This window comes from Chamaea fasciata, unplaced genomic scaffold (genome assembly GCF_029207755.1).
Source record: "Chamaea fasciata isolate MVZ Bird 193981 ecotype frontalis unplaced genomic scaffold, bChaFas1.0.hap1 SCAF_5, whole genome shotgun sequence".
NCBI lineage: Eukaryota > Metazoa > Chordata > Aves > Passeriformes > Sylviidae > Chamaea > Chamaea fasciata.
This window is the reverse complement of record NW_027094090.1, coordinates 8,668,252-8,692,100: the sequence shown is the minus strand read 5'-3', so window position 1 is coordinate 8,692,100 and position 23,849 is coordinate 8,668,252. Positions and strand designations below refer to the sequence as shown.

Sequence of the window (23,849 nt, the reverse complement as noted above, 5' to 3'; positions counted from 1 at the left end):
GGCTTGAGTTGATCCTGAACCAAACTGCTTTCCCAGACCACTGTAATACACAGGTTTCTTCTGGCAGCCCTATCTAGAATCCTTGTGACCTTCACACTCATCTTACTTGTCCAGCAAAAAACCAAACAGTCATAACCCATAACAGACATTCATGCTGGGAGGCTCCTCTAACAAAAGTATCATGACTAAGGACAGGACATGTGGGTTATGCAGCGCAAACACTTCTAACTTCAGTACATGCCTGCTGCCACTGTCTCCTGATTGACCAAGCATGACCTAGACCCAAACCCACAATGGAAACAGAAACAGCTCCCCACATTCCAGAGAAAAATGTGCCAAATTCATCTGGGGCAGAAGCAGCAGGAGAAAACAAACACCTGCTGGTGTAACATAATTACAGTTGAGGAGTAGGGGACCACAGTAATGAACAATTAAGAAAGCTCTGTATGGAATAAACTCTGTAAAACCTTCAGTTTTTGAGTTAGAAAGAATCCCATATCTGAGTTCTCTGACAATTACATATCAAAATGTGTTAGACTCTGTAAGGATACTGTCTGTGCAGCATCCTTGGAAAATGCTAGACAACATTAGCACCTTGCCAGATCTCTGATGAAGGCAGTGAGATGATATCACCTGAAAGTCTCTCAGGTAAATAATTAAGATGACAAGACAGAAAATTCTTACTAGAGATGCAAATAGAATCTCATGGCAAGAGAGATTAGCAGCCCTCTAATCCAGTGGAGTGAAAAATATCAGAAAACTGGGTATGGCCTACTTCTTCAGGTCACTGAAAACCACTACAGCAAGTAAAAGAAACTACTACAGAAGAAAAAACTTTAGGTCCTATGTTTCAAAGTCTGAAAAGTTTGGCTTGGATTTCTGGCAAAAGGCTCAAGATTCTTTATTTTATTTTGGGGGGTTTTTTTGGGTTTTTATTTTGTTTGTTTGTTTGTTTTTGTTTTTGTTTCTATCTCTCTCTAGCATCCAGGAGACATTGCAATATAATGTACTTGGAAAATTTTAATCTTACTTTATAATTTATATATCAGAACATACACATGCAAATATGCACTAGAAGGTACAGCATTGCTGGGACATCTGATTAAAAATGATCTAGGAACTATGGACATGATATTAGAAATACATAGCATGGGGCAGAGATGAGAAGAACACATAACTTTTAAAGGATGAATGAACAGTATTATTTTGATATGGTTTGTCTTTCAAAAGACAGTACTTTCAAAGGTGTTAAACATCCAACACTTCTGCTGACAAGCTACCTTTGAAAAACTGAGGTTCTGAGCTGTTTAGAAATATCAAAGGGTATAGATAAAACTGAATATAATTTGAAATCAGTCAATCAAAGAATCTAAAAATTCATTATCACTTTGTCATGAGTTTGCTTAGAAGAATTGTAAAAAAGCTGCAGACGTATGATGGCAGAAATAAAACTGAGCAGTAATCGGCAAGGAGTCAGGAATGTTCACCTATAAAGGAACATCGTTACTATACACCTTCTTCTATAACATGGATTGGATCATGATGGTAGGGAGACAGTAAAAAAAAAGGAGGAAGAGCTGGTATAGATGTATCCTGGAACAGAACTGTGAAGGATACAGCTCCCATCCCCAACAGAATTGCCCTTGTAATCTTGCTAGGCTTGAAATGATTCAGAGTGAATGTTGTCTTGATGCCTTCTATCAGTCAGGTCCCTGGTCATGTTTGTTTCGGGAAAGTTCAATATACTGATGCTCTTTCAGGATTACAGATAAGAATTTAAAGACACAATTTGCTAACAATAAATAAATAGAGAAATTTTAGGAGTTTATTTTCCATCTTTATATATCTAATGCTTTTTGTCAGCTTTCAATCTCTGCATCTCTGAAGCATCTGCTAATGTGTCTTATGTTTTACTCCTAATAAAAATAGAGTGATTTTTTTTAGTTTTTTTTTTGTTTTTGTTTGGTTGGTTGGTTGGTTTTTGGGGTTTTTTTTGTTTTGGGGTTTTTTTTTAGTTTTGATTGAGTTCAGTTTGGCATTTTTAGTCTTTGCCTGTTCAAGACTTGAATAACTCAGGATTGATTGATGTGGTTTTGTACTTTTTTCATGTCTCTCAGGGAATCACAGTATGACCTTGGCACGACCATTATTTCGACAGTGTCTCAGCTCCCAGCCTACCTTAGGGCTGACTTGTTAAATAGACTGTCAGGTTTTCCACACAGAAACATTGTTTTCCATTGCACAGTGGCATGCAGACTTCATGGGGAGATTTAATTTCTCCTGACATTCAAATAACAGCACAGAAGTATGTCAATGACTGGAAAACTGACCAAAGCAAAATTAATATGATCTCTAAAAGGTGTAACAGACACTCACAGCATTGTCTTCCCTAACATCAATACATTTTCTCCTCATACTAATCTACTTCTGCTTATAATATTATCTGTTTTGTGCTAGAGAGGTCTCCAAACTATTGCCTTGGCAACCAATAAACATTAATCCATGTGAGATTTTCCTCTTGAAATACTTTCTATATTCGAAACATTATGTAGGTGGTAAATTGCACTGGAACTGGAAAAGATGTGCTGATGATTTGATCCACTTTTTTTTTTTTTTTTTTTTTGATTTCGCTACAAAATACAGTCCTGGATATTTCTTGTGTGAGAACAAATTCACCAGCAGTTCAATGGAAAAGGCTCCACTGGCCATGCTTGGACTGAACACTGATCTGTCCCAGCAGACCTGCAGCACCCTGAGCAGCCTGACAAAAGGCACAGTGACACAACGCAGTTCACTCCAGGCCTGAGGTAGCTTGTGTAACACCAGGTCCTGCTTTATGTTACCATTCTTAATTTTCAGCTGTCACACACACGGAATAGCTCAGTTTCAGGGGAGGGCTGCATTTAGCTGGCAAGTGAATGTGCAAAAATTGGCACTTGCATCATTCCTGTATGTTAAAGCACTTTCCAGCTTGCATAGCTGTTGATGTATCACCTAAAAGATTTTGTCAGAAAGCCCAGGCAAGCAAATAGTGTCACACCTTGGGCTGTCCCTGCAGGTAAGGCAAGCTCTTGGGGTTGAGCTCAGAAAGAGAAGGCACATTGGAACATCAGCTGTAGCTAAAGACTCTTGCCTGGTTTGCAAGGCACCAAAATCAATAGGAAAATTCTTACTGAATTCAATAGGCTTCAGATTGCACCTCCAAAGGACAATACTGAGGACTTGAATCCCATCCAGAACCTTAAATGGACCAAGGCAGAGGCACAACCAGTTTAAAGGACTGACCAAAGTCCACTGATGCTTTTCCAAAAGCCTGCAACAAGTGCCACAGAAGGGAGAGCAGCAATTCAGGCAGGAGGTAACAGAGGTTTAGGATGCCTGTGATGAGGGCACATCCTAATGCTCTTGCACAAAGCACACTTGAAAGTCAAGATGCATAGAGAATATTTTATTCATAAGTGCAAACACTTTCTAGCATTTGTCAATGTGAAACAACACATTGCTCGGGTCTCTGAAGACATGATGTGAACCATAATGTGTGTTATTTCAAAATAACACAAAACTTGTCACTTATTATTACTGTAATAATCTGTATTTGAATGAATCAACAATGGCAACGCGTACTTACAGCAAGTAAGGAGCAACTCGAGCACAGGCGAAATTCTGGTTTTGTATTCCTTATGGAGAATAAAGGAAACCTTTTGTAAATAAGGACCATTGTTCCCGACTTACCTCCTGAAGAAAGGTTAAGCCCCTCAGAATGAGTAGATGGTTTCCTTAACATTCAAATTCAACATGGGATTACCTTCTCAGAACTGTTTTCTATGCCTAGTAACACTCACATATTCATCTATGCCAGAGCTTAGAGGACTGCACAGCTTGTTTTGGAAAACAGTCATTCTTCTTCCGTGACACCTGGAAGTCCCCTGATAATCTATAGTGTTCCAGTCGACTGATATGACAAACTACACCTGAAACCACAGATTAAAATTAAAAAAAAACCAAAAAAAACCGGGGGGGGGGGAAGAAAGAATGCACAAACCAAGTGTTTCAGCACAAATCAAAATGAAATGGGAACTGCTTCTCCTTACCAGAAATGTAAGACAGACATATCTCTTCATATTGGAATGAATGTATGTGTGTAACAAACTTGAATAATTTTGCAGCCTTTATATCCAGAGAATTTCATAACATGAAAAAGACATGTAAGGGAAAAATTATGAGGAGGAAAATTGTCAGCTTTTGCGTTTTATATGTAGCGGCAGTATCACTTAAAGAATCTTTAACACAGAAGGAAAAATTACCTTTTTAACTAAAAAACACTTTTTTTTTCCTCTCCCTAAAAGGAACAGGTTCCTAAAGACATTCACTTCTCAGTGGCAAAAACAATGCAGTCAGAAATGCATCAGGAAACAAACATAACTAAAGTTTCTAAAGTAACTACATTTCTTGGATTTGGGAAATTATTCTGATTATACTGTTAAGGAATTTTCAAAGATTGTTTTAAACTCTTTTTTTTTTTTTAAATTTCTTTACACCAGAAAGCAAGAGTAAGAGTTATTTTCTTAGTACTCAGATGTTTGTTTTGAGCCTTGAACTAAATAATTCTGTTATTTATCAGCTGTACTACTTGTTCTGAAAAGTCCAGATAGAATTTCATTGTGCAAAAAAGCATAGACCTTGCCTTCAAAACACATACAATGAAAATAAAACAAGGGTACAAAAAGTCTGTACAGATAAAAAGCTGAGGCATGGGGATATCGTCTGATATTAAAATGTTTGAGTAAGATCCTGGAACTGAAGAACGTCTATCCATTCACACATTTAGCCACAAGACCAATCTTCCTGGCATTATTAACATCCTTGAAACATGAAGGTGAACACATAACTTATCGGTGTCTTAAACAATTTATTCTTTAAAAGTAGAGCAAATGTTCCGTTAAGCAAACTATAACAAATAACAATACTCATTTTTAAAGTAACTTATTAAATTATATCAAAGAGTCAGCCATAAATTTTTAATGCTGTTCTAGCTGCAATAAATGTTGAGAACTATGTTTTGACATTAACACATAGCTGAATGTGTCAAGCTGGTTTGGAACTTCACAACTCACACAGGAGCTTTACAAAGCACTGTTTCTCTGTGACAACACGGTTTCATAGTAGAAATAAGGAAAGCTGAGAAAAGTAAGGAATTTTTTTTTTGTCTCAAGGGAAATGACAATATTCCAACATCTGTTTTCAAATTAAGTCAAACAGTCGAAATGCTGAACTTCTCAGAGTGACAACTTAGGGGAAAAAAAAATCCAGGCATGTGTGACTTTTGGTTTTTATCATTCTGTTTGTTCTGGTCAGGGTGCCCAACTTCCTTAGGCTTTAAGGAGGAAAAATACACTCCACATTTCAGCCGTGGCCAAGTCATATCCCAGAATCAAGAAGCTTGGAAATGCCTCTGGGTGTGTCCTGTCTCACATGGCACCCTCTGACACTGAACTGCATCTTACACAAATGATAAACCTGCCTCATCCCTGATTTGGACCTCCTGGCCAGGATTTGAGACAGAGATATATGGGTTTTGCTAACCAGCTATCATATAAGCCTTATGCTGATCTCTGAGCACTCTCAAAGATTTTAATGGGAGTTAACTGTCCTGTTCAGAAAAGAATGGGCAAGAAAGCAGGAAAACCAAACGAAGATTTTACAAACACTGCTGCTACCCTGTACACACAGAGGTTAATGTCAGATGAATATTATATTATATTATGTGCCTTAGACCAGCACCACAGTCCAAAGTAATGTGTTCGTTTGGATAGAACTGGTGGAAAATTTGGATTAAATGGAAACTTCCTTTTTCATTGACGATTCATCTTGATGAGGAACGTCTGCCTAATCCTTGTGATACACTACCAGACAGTCCCATAAGGCAAATTCTCTGCCAGGTTGCTTCACTGCTTTGCCATTGAAGCTACAACTTATCTGCCAGCTCCGACACGGGGAGCCAGTTGTGGGGGTGAACAGTGTGAACTGGTCAGCCACTTGTTTCACAGATCAGTTCCTGTATGATAGTGCTTTTCCATTTACCACATATGCTGAACTGCATTTGACCTGGTGGTGAAAGGTTTCATTTACCATTACAGTCACTTCAGCTGTGCAGTCTCCAGTCTGTATGCTGATTTATGGATGGATGGATTTGCATATGGCAAACATCCACACAGCTTTGTAAGTTCGCATTTATGCCAATAAACGTAAGGTCAGGGCTATGATCCTAGTATGAGTAATGTTTTCATTATAAATAGCTCTCCTTGGAGTTTTTGTTGTTGTGGGTTTTATTTTGTACTGTTTGTTTCAATGCACGTAAGAATAACATTCCATAACAATTCCAGTTTAAGACATACGGACACTGCTGAAGAAAACAACTCTTTATTTCTTCTTATTATTCTTTCTTCCCTTCTTTCCTTTTCTTTCTTGATTTTTCTTTTCTTTCTTTCTTTGGTCCTGCAGGTGTACATGGGGGTCATCTTGTCTCTACGAGCAGGACTGAGAACAAATCTTGAACTTATGGCAAAACGTCCACGCTGATCTTGGAGATGGGAACATCAGAACAGAGACATCCAGCCAGACCAAAAGTCAGCCTCATGAGGAAGCCACCCTAACACTGAAGACCAGCACAGATGATTAAGGAAAGAACATGAGGATAAGAGAAGGCTTAATTCCTGGCAGCCCTCATGTCAAAGCTGGAGAAAATTGTGCTGGCTTCTCAGGTGGGGGGTTTGAGCTTGGTTTAGGTTTGTTGCTGCTGTTTTTTGTGTTTGGACTTGTTTGGTTTTTGATTTGATTTTTGGGTATTTTAGGGAGTGTGGCTTAATAGCATTTGATGTCCTTTATTTCTGGCTTAATTAACTGCCTACTGCACAAGGCTCACAGTTGGGTGGCTACAGTATCAACACTGCTAACACCGCTTTATAAATACTAAAATGCCCAAGTTTTCAGAAAATTTTACAATAAGCAAGCTGTCAGTCTTGCCACAACGTATCTGCAACTAATATTAACACTTCCTTGATGAAACATCATGACAAATACTCATTCAGCCTTTGTTTCCTGGTATGAGCAAAGATACACCTCCCACCCACATTCTGTAACAGATTTAGGAATGCAAGGCCTTTCATGCTTAAATCATTCACTATGCAACGCAAACGTTTATACCCACGGAAACACAAAACACATCATTCATTATTTTGAAACTTAATTATGAACTAGACATTTACATTGAGGAGGAGCTAAAAATAACTTGCAGCCGGGTGTGGAGTAATTTTGCACTGTCTGTGGATCTGGGCCAAGTATGGGTGTGTAAATAGCTTTGTATTTGTATACAATATGTAGGTAAATGCATGCATGCACCTAAGGATATTTCCACAGTTCAGAATCTGGTAAGTTTCTTCCCTCTGCTTGGCATCACAGAGGGATATGCTGCACCTAGCCAGACCCAAAAAAATCCCTCTACAAGAGCAATGAAGTGGGAGAGAGCTTCTGGTCTCAGTTGGACAAAACAGGAGAATGAAAGAGTTTCTCATGTTGCATTCACACTCCACATACCCTGGTGATGCACTCCAGCAACCCCAGTGGGCTGACAGTTTTGTACAGATATCTGGCAGTCACATGTCCTTTAGTTATCACTTGAACAGGCTCAGGGACTCCCTTACAGCCCGTGGCCTTTTGAATATATGAATCTCTTGTCTGTATGGTAATATATAATGCAATTTGTGCCTTCTAACATCACCCATGGCCAGCACTAGAGAAGAGTTAGGATGCCTCTGTTCCAAGACACCACAGACTTTCTGATAAGTTACTCAGTGGGTTGTTCACTGATTGCTAACATAATTTAAGTAACAGCACCTATTAATTAAATTGATGCCCCTTACAGCCTACTGAAGAATTTCACAACCCACTGCATCATAACCAGAAGTTGTGTAAATGTGTTTCCTATTGGATTCTATGCCACAAATGGTTTGTACTCTTATTTTTAACAGAAAACATTATTTTTGCTTCCTTCTTTAAATGCATACCTATCATAAAATGTAAAATATTTTATTGCCTCACCACCCTCTCCTGCGTTTGAGACTTTCTGCATTTCTTTAACATGTGACACAGACCACAATAAATTTGAGGGTAATAGAAGTGTCTGCACAAGTGGCTACATCTGAGTGGCTGCAATCTGAGATTCCTCTTGCTGTTTTGCAAAGAGCACTGAGAGCCCACTGACAAGATGTCTGGGGTGAGGGAGCACATGGCCCCATGCTTGCTGTCCCACTTTGTCAGACTGATGTTTGAAAAGGAGCAGGGATCCTTTGCTCAGTTGCTGGCGTTAGCAACTGAGCGGCAGGAAAGCAGCTCTGGAGTCTCCTGCTGTGGGGAGATCTCCTAGGCTCTCTCCAACCAGCTCGTGTGAGAAGCAGCCAGAGCAACTTCAACTCAAAGTGCCCGGAGCCATAGTTACAATAAATAAGTAATACTCCAGTAAAGGATAAAAGTTTCCACAATGCTGTGCCCTTTTTTGATGGATTGGGAATGGTTATTGAAACCGAACTGCTGCATTGTGGGAACCATATCCCAGTGTTGCAGTATTACTTTATCAAAAGTTACAGTGCTTGAATCAGCAGAACTGCCTAATGTGTGCCCCATGTACAGTCACACAGATGGGCTTCTGCACAGAGTGTTTAATGGAAAGACCTGTTAACAGGGAAAATGGGACAGGGCTTGGATAAAATATGACATTTCTTTCCTCAAAAACTCAGTTTAAAATTGCCTGACCATTCAAAAAATCGGATCACATTTCATATTAACACCTACCAGACTAAGGGCCTTTCACAGTGACTTTAACTGATGTTTTGTCCCACTGGACATGAGGATACAATGAACCACAGCAAGGCAAGGAATGCTCCTCTTGTGGTAGAGCACAGCAGAAACATGGGATAAGACAGATCAAGAGGGATTATTACTGAATGAAAACTTTCATTTGATTAGAACTAGATTTTGAACAGGTTTTGCATTATTTCTTCCCAATAAATAGGCAGAGCTCAGAAATTTTAAGTGATCCCTACAGTTGCTTGGATTGGTTGGTTGATTATTTTCTAAGTGACGAATAACTTACATAGCCCCTCAAAAGGGCACTTCACACCACAAGCGCCAAGTACATGGAAATCAAAAGGACTACTCATGTGAGTAGCAGTTTGTAAGATCAGTCTTTTTTTGTTGCTGTTGTTTTTAATCTCCTGGTAAATACCAAGATAAATCACATTTCATTACAGGAATACTATGTGATAGACCAAATCCCAGAGCCTCGGAATAACTGCCCTTTGTAAATTTAGTGAATTAAATTGCATTTAATTTTGTATATTTTTTGGAACAGTGCAACCAGATCAAATTAGTGCACAGAAGCTTTGAGAGGAAGACAGACTGTGCTGTAAATGACTACAGGGGTGACATGAACTTCTTTTCTGAAATATGGAGGTTGAATTAAATATATCATGGTAGTTTGAAGTAAGTAGATGGAGACTACAAAACAGTAACAGGGAATTATATCTGTAAACTACAGCAACAGTCCCAAGCTATCACATTATTAAGGGCTAGGTACACAACCTTGCCCTGGTTCTGGAGGTGAACTTTACTTTGGAAAAATTTTCTAGTCCTTGTGCCTGCCTAATCACAGGTTTTGGAGCTGTTTCAGGCATAAAGGGCTTAGTATTATCTCTCCATATATACACATGCCAATTCTATCTAAGACTTGAGGCACAATAAAATATGTAGAAAACCATCTGACTCCAAGCCTATTAAGATTTTGGTTTACTTTGTGTTCCTCATTTTTCTACTGTTTCCTTTTACTTTTTCACCTTTTTGGATACATGAAGAATTGTGTATTTTGAAGGACACATTTGGTTTTAAACTGCAACATTCACCTTTATCTAGCTGAGCGTGTACTGACGTACGACAGCAGAACAGAATAGTGAAATGCTGGGCAGTTTGTAAGGAAGATTAAAGTAATGATTTTTTTGGGTAGCTCCTGGGTCAGATACTGACATAATACAGAATAATACTCAAACCCTTCACATTCCTTTCACTCCTATCACACTTATCTGCCAGATTTTCAACGAAGGTCTACATCTCCTTACTTCTTAGATCTTGTGGTTTTTTCCCTTTTTTCCCCCCGCTTCACTGGGGAGAAGGAAGAGTGGCTTTTTTAGCTTATCTTTTATGAAATAATAAAAGAAGCAGAAAATGTATAGTACTTGGAGACCTGATATTGCTTTTTAAGATTCATTTTTCCCCAAGTGGTCATTATTAGAGTAGATCAATTTAAGGTGTGGGAGTTTCCATACCAGTGAATAGGTTAAAGTTTTATGGTGCTGCTTTTCACAGTACTTTGAAATGCAATGATCTTTGCCAGGAGCTAGCTAGAGAATTATTTACATAACCCCCTTCCTACCTCAGCTGACCATTCACATGCAAATGGGAACTTTGACAGCTCCTCCACACATTTATGAAATCCAATGAATGATCTGACCATTTTTCAACTCAGAATGAAAGATATGACAATGCCTTAGAATAAAGGCCTGCCAGATTCTAGATTAGTTTCTTGTTCTGCAATACTGAATATTAAAAAAAAAAAAAAATCCAACTTTATTGGAATGGAAAATTTGGGGACCACAGTGAATGCCTACTAGTCATAAAATAAGTATTGATTTCTTAGTCATCATCTGGGGGACAGAACGTTTAAAACATTTTTGAAAAGCATTACTGACTTAAGCTCTTGTTTTTCCCTCCTGTGGTCACCCAGCCCCTCAAACCCTGCCTGATTTTTAGAATAGGCTCAAGTCATTGTACTGTGGGCACCATGACATCAGAGGAGGAAAATGAAAAGCAGACATTTAAGCTGGCCCTGCCAGTTAAACTCTGTGTTTGAAGAAACCTGACTTGTACTACTGAGCACAGTGGGTCCCAGAACAGTTCACAACCGCGTTTCAGGAGGAGGTCCATGCTCTGGCCCTGCACATGCAAGTAACTGCCTCTTAAACCCTGCTGTCCAAGACATCTGACTGGGCAGTTCAGCTCAGGACAAAACTGTGCTTTCATGGTGGTGATTATCAAAAGTCATTGCTATTTTACCCTCTTACCAATTGTTACTTTTAAAGCAAAACTTGTCTTAAGACCTAAAGTCTTTTCCGGGGTGCTCTCAATATCCTATAACCAGAAACAAGTACACATTTCCTTGTCTAGAAAGCTGTATTTCACCTCTTCTCATACAATTTACATACATTGATCACTTCCATATGTCTGGCATAAGGTAAAATAGTTTCTATGCATAGTAATAGGGGTGAACCTACAGTGAAACAAGATTCAGTATTTATCATATTCCTACATACTGGCAGAAAAAAAATTAAAGAGAGTGGCAGTTATGAGAAACAACCTTAAGGGGCTGTTTATGATCTCAGCTATGGAAATTGTATTAAAAAGCTGCAAGTTGCATTGCTCAGACATGTCCTCATTCCCTTTGGTAAAATGTCAATTAGCAGAATCAGGGGTCTAAACATGCAGCTCTGCAGTCACCGTTACGATGTTACATATGGTTTACACCGGAATAGTTCATGACTGCTTAAAATTTTTAATTTACAATAACAATACACACGACACCTGACATTTGTCTCTCAGAAAACACGTGAAAAAGTCTTTTGACACCAGTAAACAGGACCTTTTTCATTGCTCTCAGCTGGTCAGTTTGCCGGCCTCAAGAATTGAACTTGGCTCTTTTAGCACTTGCAGAACTGTAAGAAAACTCTTGCATGAGGTCAAGTAAGACACCATGGTTTACCATGTTCAACTACCAACTTCTGTGTGAAGTTCAAAAGTACATCAAAATCACATAAAAACGTTTATTCTCCCTGTATTTCTTAATTAATGGCATGAAAACGGTTAGCTTATTATGGAAAAAGAATGCTATTCAAAACAACAATTACATCATGTAAGTGGCACGAGGAAGTATAAAAGCAAAGAAAAACATTCCTTGAGATAATTCACTGAAGATAATATTTAAATGCTGCATTTAAGGTATGTGGAATATATGAAACACCAATTTTACTTTCATAGGCCAGGCTGACAAAGGGAACAGGTGCTTTCTTACTTACTTTAGGAATGAGGATGTGAATCTTTCTAAGATGCAAAATTCTACTTTATGAATTTATTATAGCAGTTTATCCTCATTATTAGGTCTGAACTAGGGCTGTCAAGCAACAGTTTTCCAGTGAGTGAGTCACAAATGATAGGCAATTATAACTGACTCAACTGATTACTGAATACTTCCCCAAGTGTCTAGGAAAGGTTGCCCTTATCCTGGAGAAGGTTGGGGAACATTTGGGGTATGGAAAGTCAGAAAAAAGGAAGTGTGCCCAAAGAAAGAGACATTTTTTGTCCAGAATCGCTTGGGCACGAAACACATACACTTGAAGGAATCAGAAAGTGTTTAGCACCAGTGGCTTGGTAAGGTATGTTCAGACTGAGTAGCAAGGGAGAAGTTGTCCCAAATAAGGTTCTAGTTTTGTCTGATAAGCACAAGAAACAAACAAAGAAACCCAAAAAAAACCCACAAAAACAACAACAACAACAAAAAAAAAACAACAACAAAAAAAAAAACCCAAAAAACAACTTTTTACTCCCTCCTAATTTTAAAAGATGACTATCAGCCATGATAACGTCCCCCCCCCGCCCCCCCCCAATTAAACTCAGAGAAATTGGCCAGAATCTCACACGCACTCACACACTACTGGCAGACAATACTGCAAAGATTAAACAAAAAGGCTCTTCTCCATGGCAATCTGTAATCACCTTCACAGTGTGTTTAGTTTGAAATAGAGGTGGATACTCCAAAAAACATTTTGAAGGGCTCTTGTCTAAAATTGTCTGAACTATCCAAATGGAATTAAATTAGATATGCTTTCAGGACAATAGGATGTGTTTCACGTCCCAGGCATACACAACTACGAATGTTACTATTATAATCACTTTAAAGTACCAGTAAGGCCTTTCTATGTTGATCAAAACTAAGTTTTGACTGAACTTTGAATAAACACATTAATGGGATTATTCTGAGAGTACGATACAGCTCTGAATAAGCATGGCAAGTCTCTGACCTCCAGCAATTCCTCATGAAATCACTTAATACCACTTTACAGGTGAAGAAGCTGACAGAGAAAAGCCAAGGAATTAATAGGATTTCACATTGATGGTACTTTCATTGATTCTCTTTACAGTACAGAGTTCCTGTCTATCATCAGCTGTGGTGCTGGATTTCTGTTAATGTCTAGCCTCCATTTATAGGTGATGTACGTGAGATTAACAAAACTTTCCTGATTTATGACTATTGTCCAGTAAAGAAGTGAGTCACAATGCAGGCTTAAAGAATGATGAAACACACAAAATTGAAAAAGGATGCAAGAAAAGGAAGTAGAATATCCAGTAGTTTCCCATTACAGATGAGAAAAAAAAATCTGAACAATTAGAATTAGAAATTTACATAATTTTTGGTCTCAATACTACAGGCTGCAGAGAAAAGCAAAATTTTCAACATATAATATTGTTGTTTCTCCTTTAAAATGAGCTATGAAAAGTTTCCTTCAATTTAAAAAAAAATCCTGAATCTTTTCACTTAAAATGAAACCTCACTTGCCAACTTGTTGCAGGTCAGTTTTTATGGCTAGAGAACAAGCAACTAGGGATACACACACGGAACAAAAATATAGACTGAGGTTTACCATACCAATAACCCAACAGCCAACACCCTGGAATACTGCTTTGCTGATGTTTGTGACCTTGCAGAGAAGTGACAACAAGAGCTCTTTTAAAATGTTATCACACCTTCCTGTACAACTGAGTATAGACTTGGTCTTGCTGGGCGGACTCTTGACACTTCTTGGAAGAGCAGCAATTCAGAATGACGTGATCTCCTAACTATGCGATTTGCAGGTACCTCAGGAATACATTTAAGCTGTTGTCTACAAGGCCATCAGAGCAAGAAGTTCTGATAGAGTCATTGATCTGCTGTAGAAGGACTGAATACAGGGAAAAACCTCAATCTTGAAGATAAAGTTGTTTTTCCCAGATCCCCAGACATCATTTCTGCTGTCCCTGCTGTCAGTCGACAGGAACAGGATTTATCACGTGGGCCTAGCAGGATGTCGATTTTGGAAAGGACCTAGCGTGGTGGAGAGGAGACAAAGTTGGCCTACAGATACTAGAGAGCAACACTAATCATTACTGATATGACCTTCGTTGTGCTTTGAGAAAAAGAGCTTCCTTAGGAGTCAGAACTATTTCAGACTACACATTCATGCAAAAGTAATGACGCTGCACTAGGAAATCCATGAAAAAACTCAAAGTAATATTAACACCCTGAAATCGCCACTTCATCTTAAGGGACCACGTTCTGTGCCTTGACCACGTGTGGGATCTGTGTCTAGCAAAGGAGAGTTATTGCCATTCCAGCATCAGCTGGAGATGAAAGCTGTACCCTGCACTCTCTGCAGCTCTTTGGGACGCTTGTGAGCCGTATTTATCATACGGTTCCTCTAGAAAAGGCCACCAACCCATCCCCCTTGAAAGGCAGCTCTAAATCCTTTAAATTATCTCACAGAGCTTTTTTGTGTCCTTTTCTCATACAAGGCTGGAATTTCAAAAGGAGCCAAGAGGGGCTGTCAGAACCAACATGAGCTTTGCTTCATTAGATTGAGGAGAAAATGCAAGCTTTCTTTTTCCTTCTTCCACAAGTTAGATGAAAGCAAATAACTACTTCATTCCTCAGATTGTTCCCTGCAAGATCCAACTTTGCATGAAAATATTTATAAGAGATGAGAATTTTATTTGACTGCTTGGTTCTAAAGTTTCTGCAACATCCAGCTGGAGAGATAAGCAGGCAGCCCAATAAATGTCAAACAACTTTAAAACATTAGAAGAATGGCAAAAACTTCTGACTTTGCTGTGTTTGGCTTTCAAACAGCAAAGGATGAAAACTAGATGTGACACAAAGTAGAGCAGCGCTCACACATTTCACGGTTTGCTGTAGATATGTCTAGTTCAAGGGGGATCTGTAATCTCCAAAGGGAGAAAAAAAATCCCCCAAACTGTAAATCTATTTAGAATTTTTAGAAATTAATAAATGAGGTTTCATCCCACTCTCACTATTGAAATAGTTCAGCTGAAAAAGTGTAGACTCAGGATCATGACAACTGTCCTTTGAATTGCACACATACTCACGGATTTTTATTTGCAAACCACGCTCCATGAAATTGAATCTTGAATATGTTTTCCTCTTTAGAGTGCAGAAACATTCAGAAGGTAATAGAGCTGACCAGGGGACAGCTTATTGAAAACTCTAAATGATTAAGCCATTAAATTAGCAAAGCTCTGTAGCCCCAGACAGTCACTTCCAGCATGTGTAACTGGATTTGGGATGAGCTTATTAAAGAGGAGAGACTAGGAAACATGAGAAGTAAATTAGATAATTGTTTTAAGACTATGTAGCAGTACTGTTTGTTTCTTTCTATACTGCAAGTTTGGTGCAAATTTAGACAGTCACAGGTGACCTCAAGATCACAGCTACTGAGGTCGCATGTATGTTTAATCAGCTCAATTTTCACACTGCTTTGAATACTCATTTAGGCAAAAACAGTTTCTTAAATTAGGAAGATTTGGATCAGAATACAGCCTAAGTTCTTCCACAGCAGTTAATTAGTACCTTCTTTTGATACATTCCCAGTGAGAAAGAAACTAAAATGAACAAGAAGCTTAATTCCTGTAGCAGTCAATGACAAGTGATGAGCACCCTTAAAGTCTCATTCAGTCTGCCTAACCCAAGATGAGCTCTCTGGAGGTACTTCTCCTTCCCCTGACAGTGAAAGGAGCCTAAACTGGCTGACTGTGTCAGTCTTAAAGAAAGAGAAAGACACCACAGAGAACCTCCTGAGGTGCAAGAGAAAGGTTACAAGACTCGTTAAGATTTTTGATGCTCTCAACAGCTGTGGCCATCCTTTTGTCTCTTGTATATTCAGACACTACCCCACTTGGAAAAAAAAATAGGGAAAAGTCAAGTAAAAGTACTATCCCCACAGTTATTCTCACTATCCACAGCTGTTACTGGAAGAGAGCAGCTAACCTATATGAAGGCTGTATGTGGGAGGACGGTGAACTTGCAGACATTTCTGAAGGGAGCTTTAATGCTGCAAGGGAAAGAATTCGCTGAATCACCCACCAGCACCAGCACAACAGCAGCAACAATTTTTACATGTAACCTTAGTTAACAAGAGCACCATAACCATTTAAAAGTTTGACATAGAGCTCCCAGGGTCCACCCCACACATTTGCTTAAAAATAAGTGTGTGGGAGGCTGAAAACAATTTTACCCTTTTTAGCTTTCAAACAACTGGAAAATGTCACAACCATTGACACCACTTTAGAAGGATTTGTTTTCTTCTCAATCACTTAGGCACTGCCTCAGGTGAAGATGTGACTTTGCTTCATGTTGGGGTTAACACAGGCTCCAGCTGATGAAGAAAATGTTGAAAATACTGGAACAACTTTGTATGGCAGGCACTTCCATTGCAGTGTTCCAGGTATGCACATAAGGGAAAAGTCTGTGGATCAGAAGAAGTAAATAAAGAAGATCCTCTAGCAGCAGCTGTGGGCATTAAAGGCCATATGCAGAATCAGTGATTAAGCAAACCAAAACCATATTAGAAGGATCACAGGACAGCAATGCACTAAATTAAAACTGAAAAACACTTCCAAGAAAAAAATAATGAGTTAAAAATACAAACCAATTCATAGTTTCTTTTCAGGTGGGAACTCCATGGAAATGCTTTCTGTGCCTACAGTTACATGCAGGAGAGATTATTAAAAAAAAACCCATTTACACTGTAACAACCTGCTATGACTGGGTTTCTTATTTTAAATATTGGCTTGCTAAATGTTATGGAATAAGTATACACGTGAAAAAACCCTAAGCAAATAGACAGCTACCTCAGTCTTGATCAAAAGCTTCACGCACAGAAGTAAGTTTTAAGGCATATTTCACATATCAGAAGATTCACTGAACTCAGTGTAACTATGGATATTTAAACTGCCCACCAGGTCAGAGTTTTAAAGACGCTGTTACAAACAATACAAGTGCTACACACCTTGTCTGCAGCAAAAGAGCAGAGTTTCCATGGCTGTCAACACAGCACCTTCCATGAATAATTCAGTCATTTGCAAACCGTACAGTAAAAATAATTACAGACAACTCCAGCTTCTCAGAAAAGGGAGGCTCTGTAATTCAGAAACCACTTTTTCCACTGGAATTAAACGGGAAAGTTGGAAATGCAAAATGAGAATGTTGGGCTAGGTTTTCACCCTCCTTGTTCCAATTACACTGCTTGTCTCAGGCCCTAATTAGCTAGCTGAAAATTTCCCTATATAGGCAAGATCTGAGCTTAGGCACTTCCTTCATCAGCTTCACCCTCCTGTCAGCCTGTGAGCCAGTCAGAGTCAGGCAGGGTAGTCCTACCATCTCCCTGAGAGTTCCCAGGTCTTGGGAAGACCCCAGTCAACCAGTGATAGAAAGACCAACATACAGATCCTCCCTGAAAGACTCATTATTTTGGAGGGGGAAAAAAAACACAAAAAAAAACCACACACACAAAAAAAAAAGCACAAGTGGCTGTTGATGCATCTGGTGCCTTCACTGTCCTGCAGCCCCCTGCACTGACTGACCTGTGAGGTCTGAAAGCACTGGAGCCGTGCAGAAATTTTGTCACAAATGGTGGAAGGTAGAGACGCAAATGTCCCTGGTTTACTTTCCTTCACAGTCATCTTCCTAAGTAAGAACTGTTCTCTTCCTTTCAGGCATGTCAGAAAAGCTTTGCCCTCAGACAGTACTCTTACAAGACAGTTTAAGCAAAGGTTTTTAAGCAGATACCTTGAAATCTGAGACAAACTCCAATACTGGTCCCAGCTCAAGAGAAACAGGCTCCCTTGCCAATATTTCTCTCCCCATTTCCTTCTCCCACTCTGTCCTGCTTTCCTAATATTTGCAGAGGTATTGAATTGTGAGTTATAAAGTTTGAAGGAAAGGAAAAACCACAATCAAACCCACCGGCAGGTCATCAACTACAACCAGACTGGGTGAACGAACTACAAGGCAGGTATCATATTTACATTAGTGTAGATACAGGTAATTCAGTGTGGTGCCATTCCTCCCTCATCACCCCACGTGGGACAGATTGAAACAGACAGAAGTTTTGCCATTGCTTTCACTAGGGCCAGGATTTCATCTGGATAAAAATCCATGCTATAAAATTTTAAATCAACTGCACATCAAGGATGGAGCAGTTGTCACTATCACTGCAACTTTAAACAAGACACTTACTTTTAATATGGCTTGAATTGAAGCCAGGGAGTAATAGAGCTAAATCTGTGTGCAATGCTTTTCCACTTACTTTTCTCAAGTAATATGTATCCAATTGAGCAACAATAACAAAGGAGAACCACACATGTACTCTTGCAAAACATACTTACAGCATTTAGTAATTTTCAATAGACAAATAAGACGTGACAGATGGATTTGAGAAAGTTGAACTGACAAGATGTACTCATGTGCAGGCAAAAAATCAGGGCTGCTTTATAAAAAAAAAAATATGCAAGTCGAGGAATTGTTAATGGAAACTTTCATTTGGCTTATTTTTTTATATTTAAAGAGTACTATAGCTGGTTCCATCTCTGTTTGTGCTGTTTTCTCCCCACACCAAGGACAGCAAAAGAAAATACGTAACAATAAATGATACAAGAAATCCATCTGAACTTAAGGCTATATTTATTCTTTTAAACTTTGCACACTCAACTTGATCACCATCTTTCTGAAAACTCTGCTCAATAGGAGTTTCCTGAACAGAATCTGTGACCTGGTGACACAATACAGAGACTTACAACCAACATCAGAATTGAAGTCAATGAGATTAGAAAAAACAAAACAAAAACAAAAACGGCAAGAGCAAAGCCCCCTACACTCTTTAAGGGAAGATTCTTTTACTTTTGATAGATCAACAATGACATTTCTTGTTACTCTACAGTAAGGGCATAGTCTTTGAAGGACACAAAAAGAGGAGCTGAATGGTTGCAGAGCTCAACTGAGCTTTCAGTTTTATGGCTGGTTTTACCACATTTAGACTATGAACCAGCACTTAGTGACTTCAGTGAACTTTGGATCAGGCTTTTAATCATATTAATTCTTTTTGACTGAAGCAAGGAGATGAGTATCATCTGAGCAAAAACCTTTCCAATCCATGTACAAAGATGAAAATGCTTGGAAATTTTATAAAGAACGAAACAAAACCCAGAAGCTACTGAACAGGAGCTTCACCACAGATTTCAGACGGACAAGGACCTCTCCACTGCTCTCCTCAAATTTCCTTTCTTTAACCTGCCAGCAGGATCAAGGTGACATAAACCAAATACCCAGAACTCTGTTTCACAATAAATAGAAAGAACCTTTTCAGATCACAGATGTGGCCCTAAAATATGCATTTATACACTTTCTCTGCCATTTCCTATCTATACCATGCCCCGTAGGATGCTTCTAATCTTCTGCAAGACTGAATGACAAGAAGTTAAGAGGAAGTAAGAACAGGAGTTGACCAAAACTTCTGTCTGGCAACCGGGGAAATGGCAGAGCTAATACTAGGCCTTTGAAAGCAAGTGACCATAGGAAATCAAGGTTGGCAGGGATTTAACCCTTCATGACTCATTTTGCCAACTTTTAAAGCAAATGCCTGAGCTTTTTAACCATGTTTGACATCTAATTAGTCGAGACAAACAAGAAGTTAAAAAACATCCTTGATTTTCTTCTGAAATAAAGCACCGACAATTAGATCCAAGGTATTTGTTTATACAAACTCCAAGCACAAGTCTTTAAAAAAAGCTCAATGACGGTCACATAAAAGTTAAGTCACCTGGGTCATTCTTTTCACCCTGCATGTTTGGGGTTTTTCTTTTTCAATATCAAAGTTTATTTTACTCAACCACATCTCTTCATGGAGGTGAGGAATGGGTAAGTAACTGAGTAGCTTCTTTTTCTACTTGCAAGCAGTTTAAATAGAGATGAATCACTTGGTATCACGTAGTCACATGGTGGTGAAGTATACCCAGAGAGATAAGTATTATCATGTGAGGTATTCTGTCAGTGCCTAAAAGACGCATTTTCAATACCCACAGCGCTTAAGGATGTTCCTACGCAAGGTGTTAACATTGATCTGTACACTGAGTACAGTGCTGGAAGCAAAATTTGTCTGGAAAGCACCAGCTGACAAGGCTCAGTCCTCCCTGGCTAATGATGATATCCCCATACCTGGGGATCAATGCAGCAGCACCCTCCAACTGACCAGGCTAAGCATTTACACCAGTACTTAACATTAAGCACGTGAGCAGTACAAGCTGACTTTTAGAGTTACACCTTTGAAGTCAAACGTGTGAATCAAAGGGTACAGTGTGAATTCCTGTAAGTCTTCAGACTTCAACTTGCTTTGGATTAAGTACATATTTACTGTCTTCACTAGATAGGAAATGGGGTTGCTCACCATTTGAACTCATTTTTGTTGCACAATGATCCACCAAGTATAAAACAGTTTTGATGTTCAGCTCAGTTTCCTGTTTTGCTCACACAGAACTGACCATATAGCAAAATTTGATATCTGATATTTTAAAAAATGAAAATGAGAGTCTTTATCCCAGCAAGGGCAGAACTGGAAAACAACCAGTCAGCAGAGTAGCAAAACACTGTTTAAAAGGTCCATAGATACAGCACCAGTGGGGTGGGGAAAAAAAAAAAAAAAAAACCTAAAAGAAAAAAGAAAAAAGAAAAAAAAGAAAACCACCATCAGTCACATTTGACAACTCTTTGAAATTAGTTTCTGTGCATTTAGCCAATATGAGCAGGGGCAGCAGACTTGAGCTACAAATAAACTTTAAAATGGTGAAAAAAATAAACGGTAATTAATTAACCATTAAACCCCTTTACAGGATATTTTTATAGCATTTGTGCTTCTATATACTAATCTGAGTTTTAGTATGATTGTAGAAGTTTGGAAGCAATTAAGAGTTTTTTAATGAGCTTTTTGACATGACATGTAGTTACTGTAGAAGCTTTATTCAGACTCTACTACTCAAAATAATCAATTTTGTATTAAATACATTTTTTTTTCTCATTGACAGACTCTGAACCCCTTAAACTGTTCTTTCATTCATATATTTTCAGGTTTAAATACACACAAATATGCATATATGTGTTCTTTAAGAAAACCCAGCACACTCATTTATTTCACACAGAGCATCCAAGTTTTGCAGGTGCTCAATTCTTTATTTCATCTGGAGTGTGAAAATGACGCCTGCCCTGTATCAGAAAGGACTTTCCCCCCGCTCATTTGCAGCATGAGAAAGATGAAAAAAAAAAAAAAGGAAAACATATTTCTACTGGCAAGAGATGTATTGACACTATGCTGTAAACTGAGATTGACATCTATGACCAGGCATGCACACACATGTTCTCTTTTTCCCTCTGTAGAAGCAGTGTGTTATTTTTCCTCTCTCCTTTCAGAACAACAGTTGTAGCTCCTTCTCTCAGCCATCAATAATCTGAGAATTATGAGGAGGCAGCTCTTCAGAGAGACATGTATGTACCTAGGTGAATAGCTCTCCGTTAGAGAAAAAATACTCTACAGCTCTTACATTTTAAACTTCTTTCCCAGTTGTGCATTCTCCAGATTTGATGAATTCCTCTGAAAATGTACTTAAGAGTGGAACTATGCTGATAAAGAGAAGAGCCTGTCTACTTCAGTGTTCTCCTTTAATACTGGCACTATTATACAAAAGTTAATTACTGACAACTGCAGTGTGAGTGGCATTACACAATTTCAAACATAAACGTAATCTCACAGCTCTCTTTCTTCAGTTACACCTTCCCTGTGATCTCTAATGACACACATCAGACTACACCGAAAACAACCCTGGTTCAAATAAATCGCACTGCATTAAACATCCATACGCAGCATTTTCTGGTGCCTAGCAGTCCTCTCCTCCTTTTCTGGACTGATCTGTTCCTTTCAGTTTATAGTTTCTTGGCAAACCCACCATCTACTGCTTATGTTAGGCATCTGATTGTCAGATTTGTACAAACTGAATATTCATTACTTGAAAATTAACCACTTCATGCCTAAAATACAAAGTAAAATATATTGATATATCTATATATATATATATCTATATATATATATATCTCAGTCTTTATCTATTCCATGATGTTTAAAGCAGATCCGGAATTGTGGCTCCACTGCATGACCAACACGGGGGAGATGAGCTGGGTGGCCAAACGCGACTCATGGCTTTGAAGAGTAAAGTCCGGTGAAATAGCACAAGACTGAAAAATGCTCTAACAGTGATCATCAGCACGATCCGGAGTCCTTGTCTGCAATCGCAACTAACTCTTCTTTGTCTGGGTTTAAACTGCCTGGTACCGACCGCAGCACCGAGGGGCTTTTTTAAGTAAATGTTTTCAGAAATGTCTCCAAATGTCAATTTCCCCTTTGGAACATAAGGAAAAGCAGTGAGGAAGGTGAGGAGGGAGGGAGCGACGGGGCAAGGAGAAAAAAAAGAGGTTCGGAGGAAAAACGAGAATAAGAGAGAACAACAGACTTACCTTTATACGATAATTTGAGCCTTGGCACATTATTCTTCACATGCTGGCAGTTGACTCTTCCTGCTAGTAATACTCCCAAGGAAAGCAAGGCAATCCCCCTGAGCCAGCCCATGCTGCAGCAGCCACTGTAGGGTCCCCGCCAGCCGCAGCCGTGGCGCTCTCCGTCCTGCCGGGCGCCGCCGGGGAACTTCAGGCAACCTGGGGAGCGGAGGTAACAGGTGATGGGGGTGGGCTCCGCTCCGCGCCCGCCGCGCCCCGCCGCCGCTGCCGCCCCGGCCCCCCGCTCGCCGCCGCCGCCGCCGCCGGGGCAACTTGGAGCCCCTCTCACGCACACGCCGCGGGCCGGAAAGGGAGGCAGCCCCCGGGCGGGAGCGGCGTGCGGCGGGGGGGCGGCATGGTGCGGGCGGCGGCGGCGGCGCGGGCCGGGGGCAGGGGCCGGGCCGGGCCGGCCGGGCCGGGGCGGGCCCCGCTCCGCTCCCCGCGCGGCGGGCGGGTCCCGGCGGCGGGGGCGGCCCCGCGCTCCGCCAGGCGCGGGGGACACGGCGCTGCCCGCGCTCCCGGAGCGCCTGACAATGGGAGCGCCGGCACGGCGACCCCCACCTCCCCCCCTTCCCCGGCTGTCACAGCACATGCAAGGAGGTGAAAAAAAAAAAACGGGGAAAAAAAAAAAAAAAAAAAGAAAAGAAGCACATCGCGGCAGAGATGAGAGAACAGAACCTCCGCTCCGCCGCGCTTGGGGAAGGCACGGAGCTAGACATTTCACCAGCTGTTTCATGTCATTGTCCAGGTTGTTGGGTTTGGTTTTGCTTGGTTTGGGTTTGTTTGGGCTAGTTTGGTTGGTTGTTCGGGTCTGTTGTTTTGGGGTTTTTTTTAAACCATTTTACAGTTCTAATCAAAAGATGCACGTTCCACTTCAAAAACAACAACAGCACAACACAGCCCACGACGTTGCCACCCACATAAATAAGAGCTCTTGCCCATAGCGTAATCCTCTTCGGGTTGTTCCCAGTTAAAAACAAGTAACAAAGTCTCCCATCAGCATAACTTTACCACTGAAGCTTTAAAGCCTTGTTAGGGAAGGTTGCTC

The 23,849-nt window shown here is 39.9% G+C and overlaps 1 protein-coding gene across 1 annotated transcript in view; it reads right to left on the bottom strand.

Annotated features, from left to right (window-relative positions):
- Positions 1 to 23,101, bottom strand: part of SEMA3A (semaphorin 3A) — a 166,041-nt gene extending 142,940 nt beyond the window's left edge. The window contains exon 1 of the mRNA XM_066182774.1: positions 22,763 to 23,101. Coding sequence (XP_066038871.1) covers positions 22,763 to 22,874 — 112 coding nt within the window. The 5' untranslated portion in view covers positions 22,875 to 23,101. The remainder of the gene's footprint in view (positions 1 to 22,762) is intronic.
- Between the last annotated feature and the right edge of the window lie 748 nt (positions 23,102 to 23,849).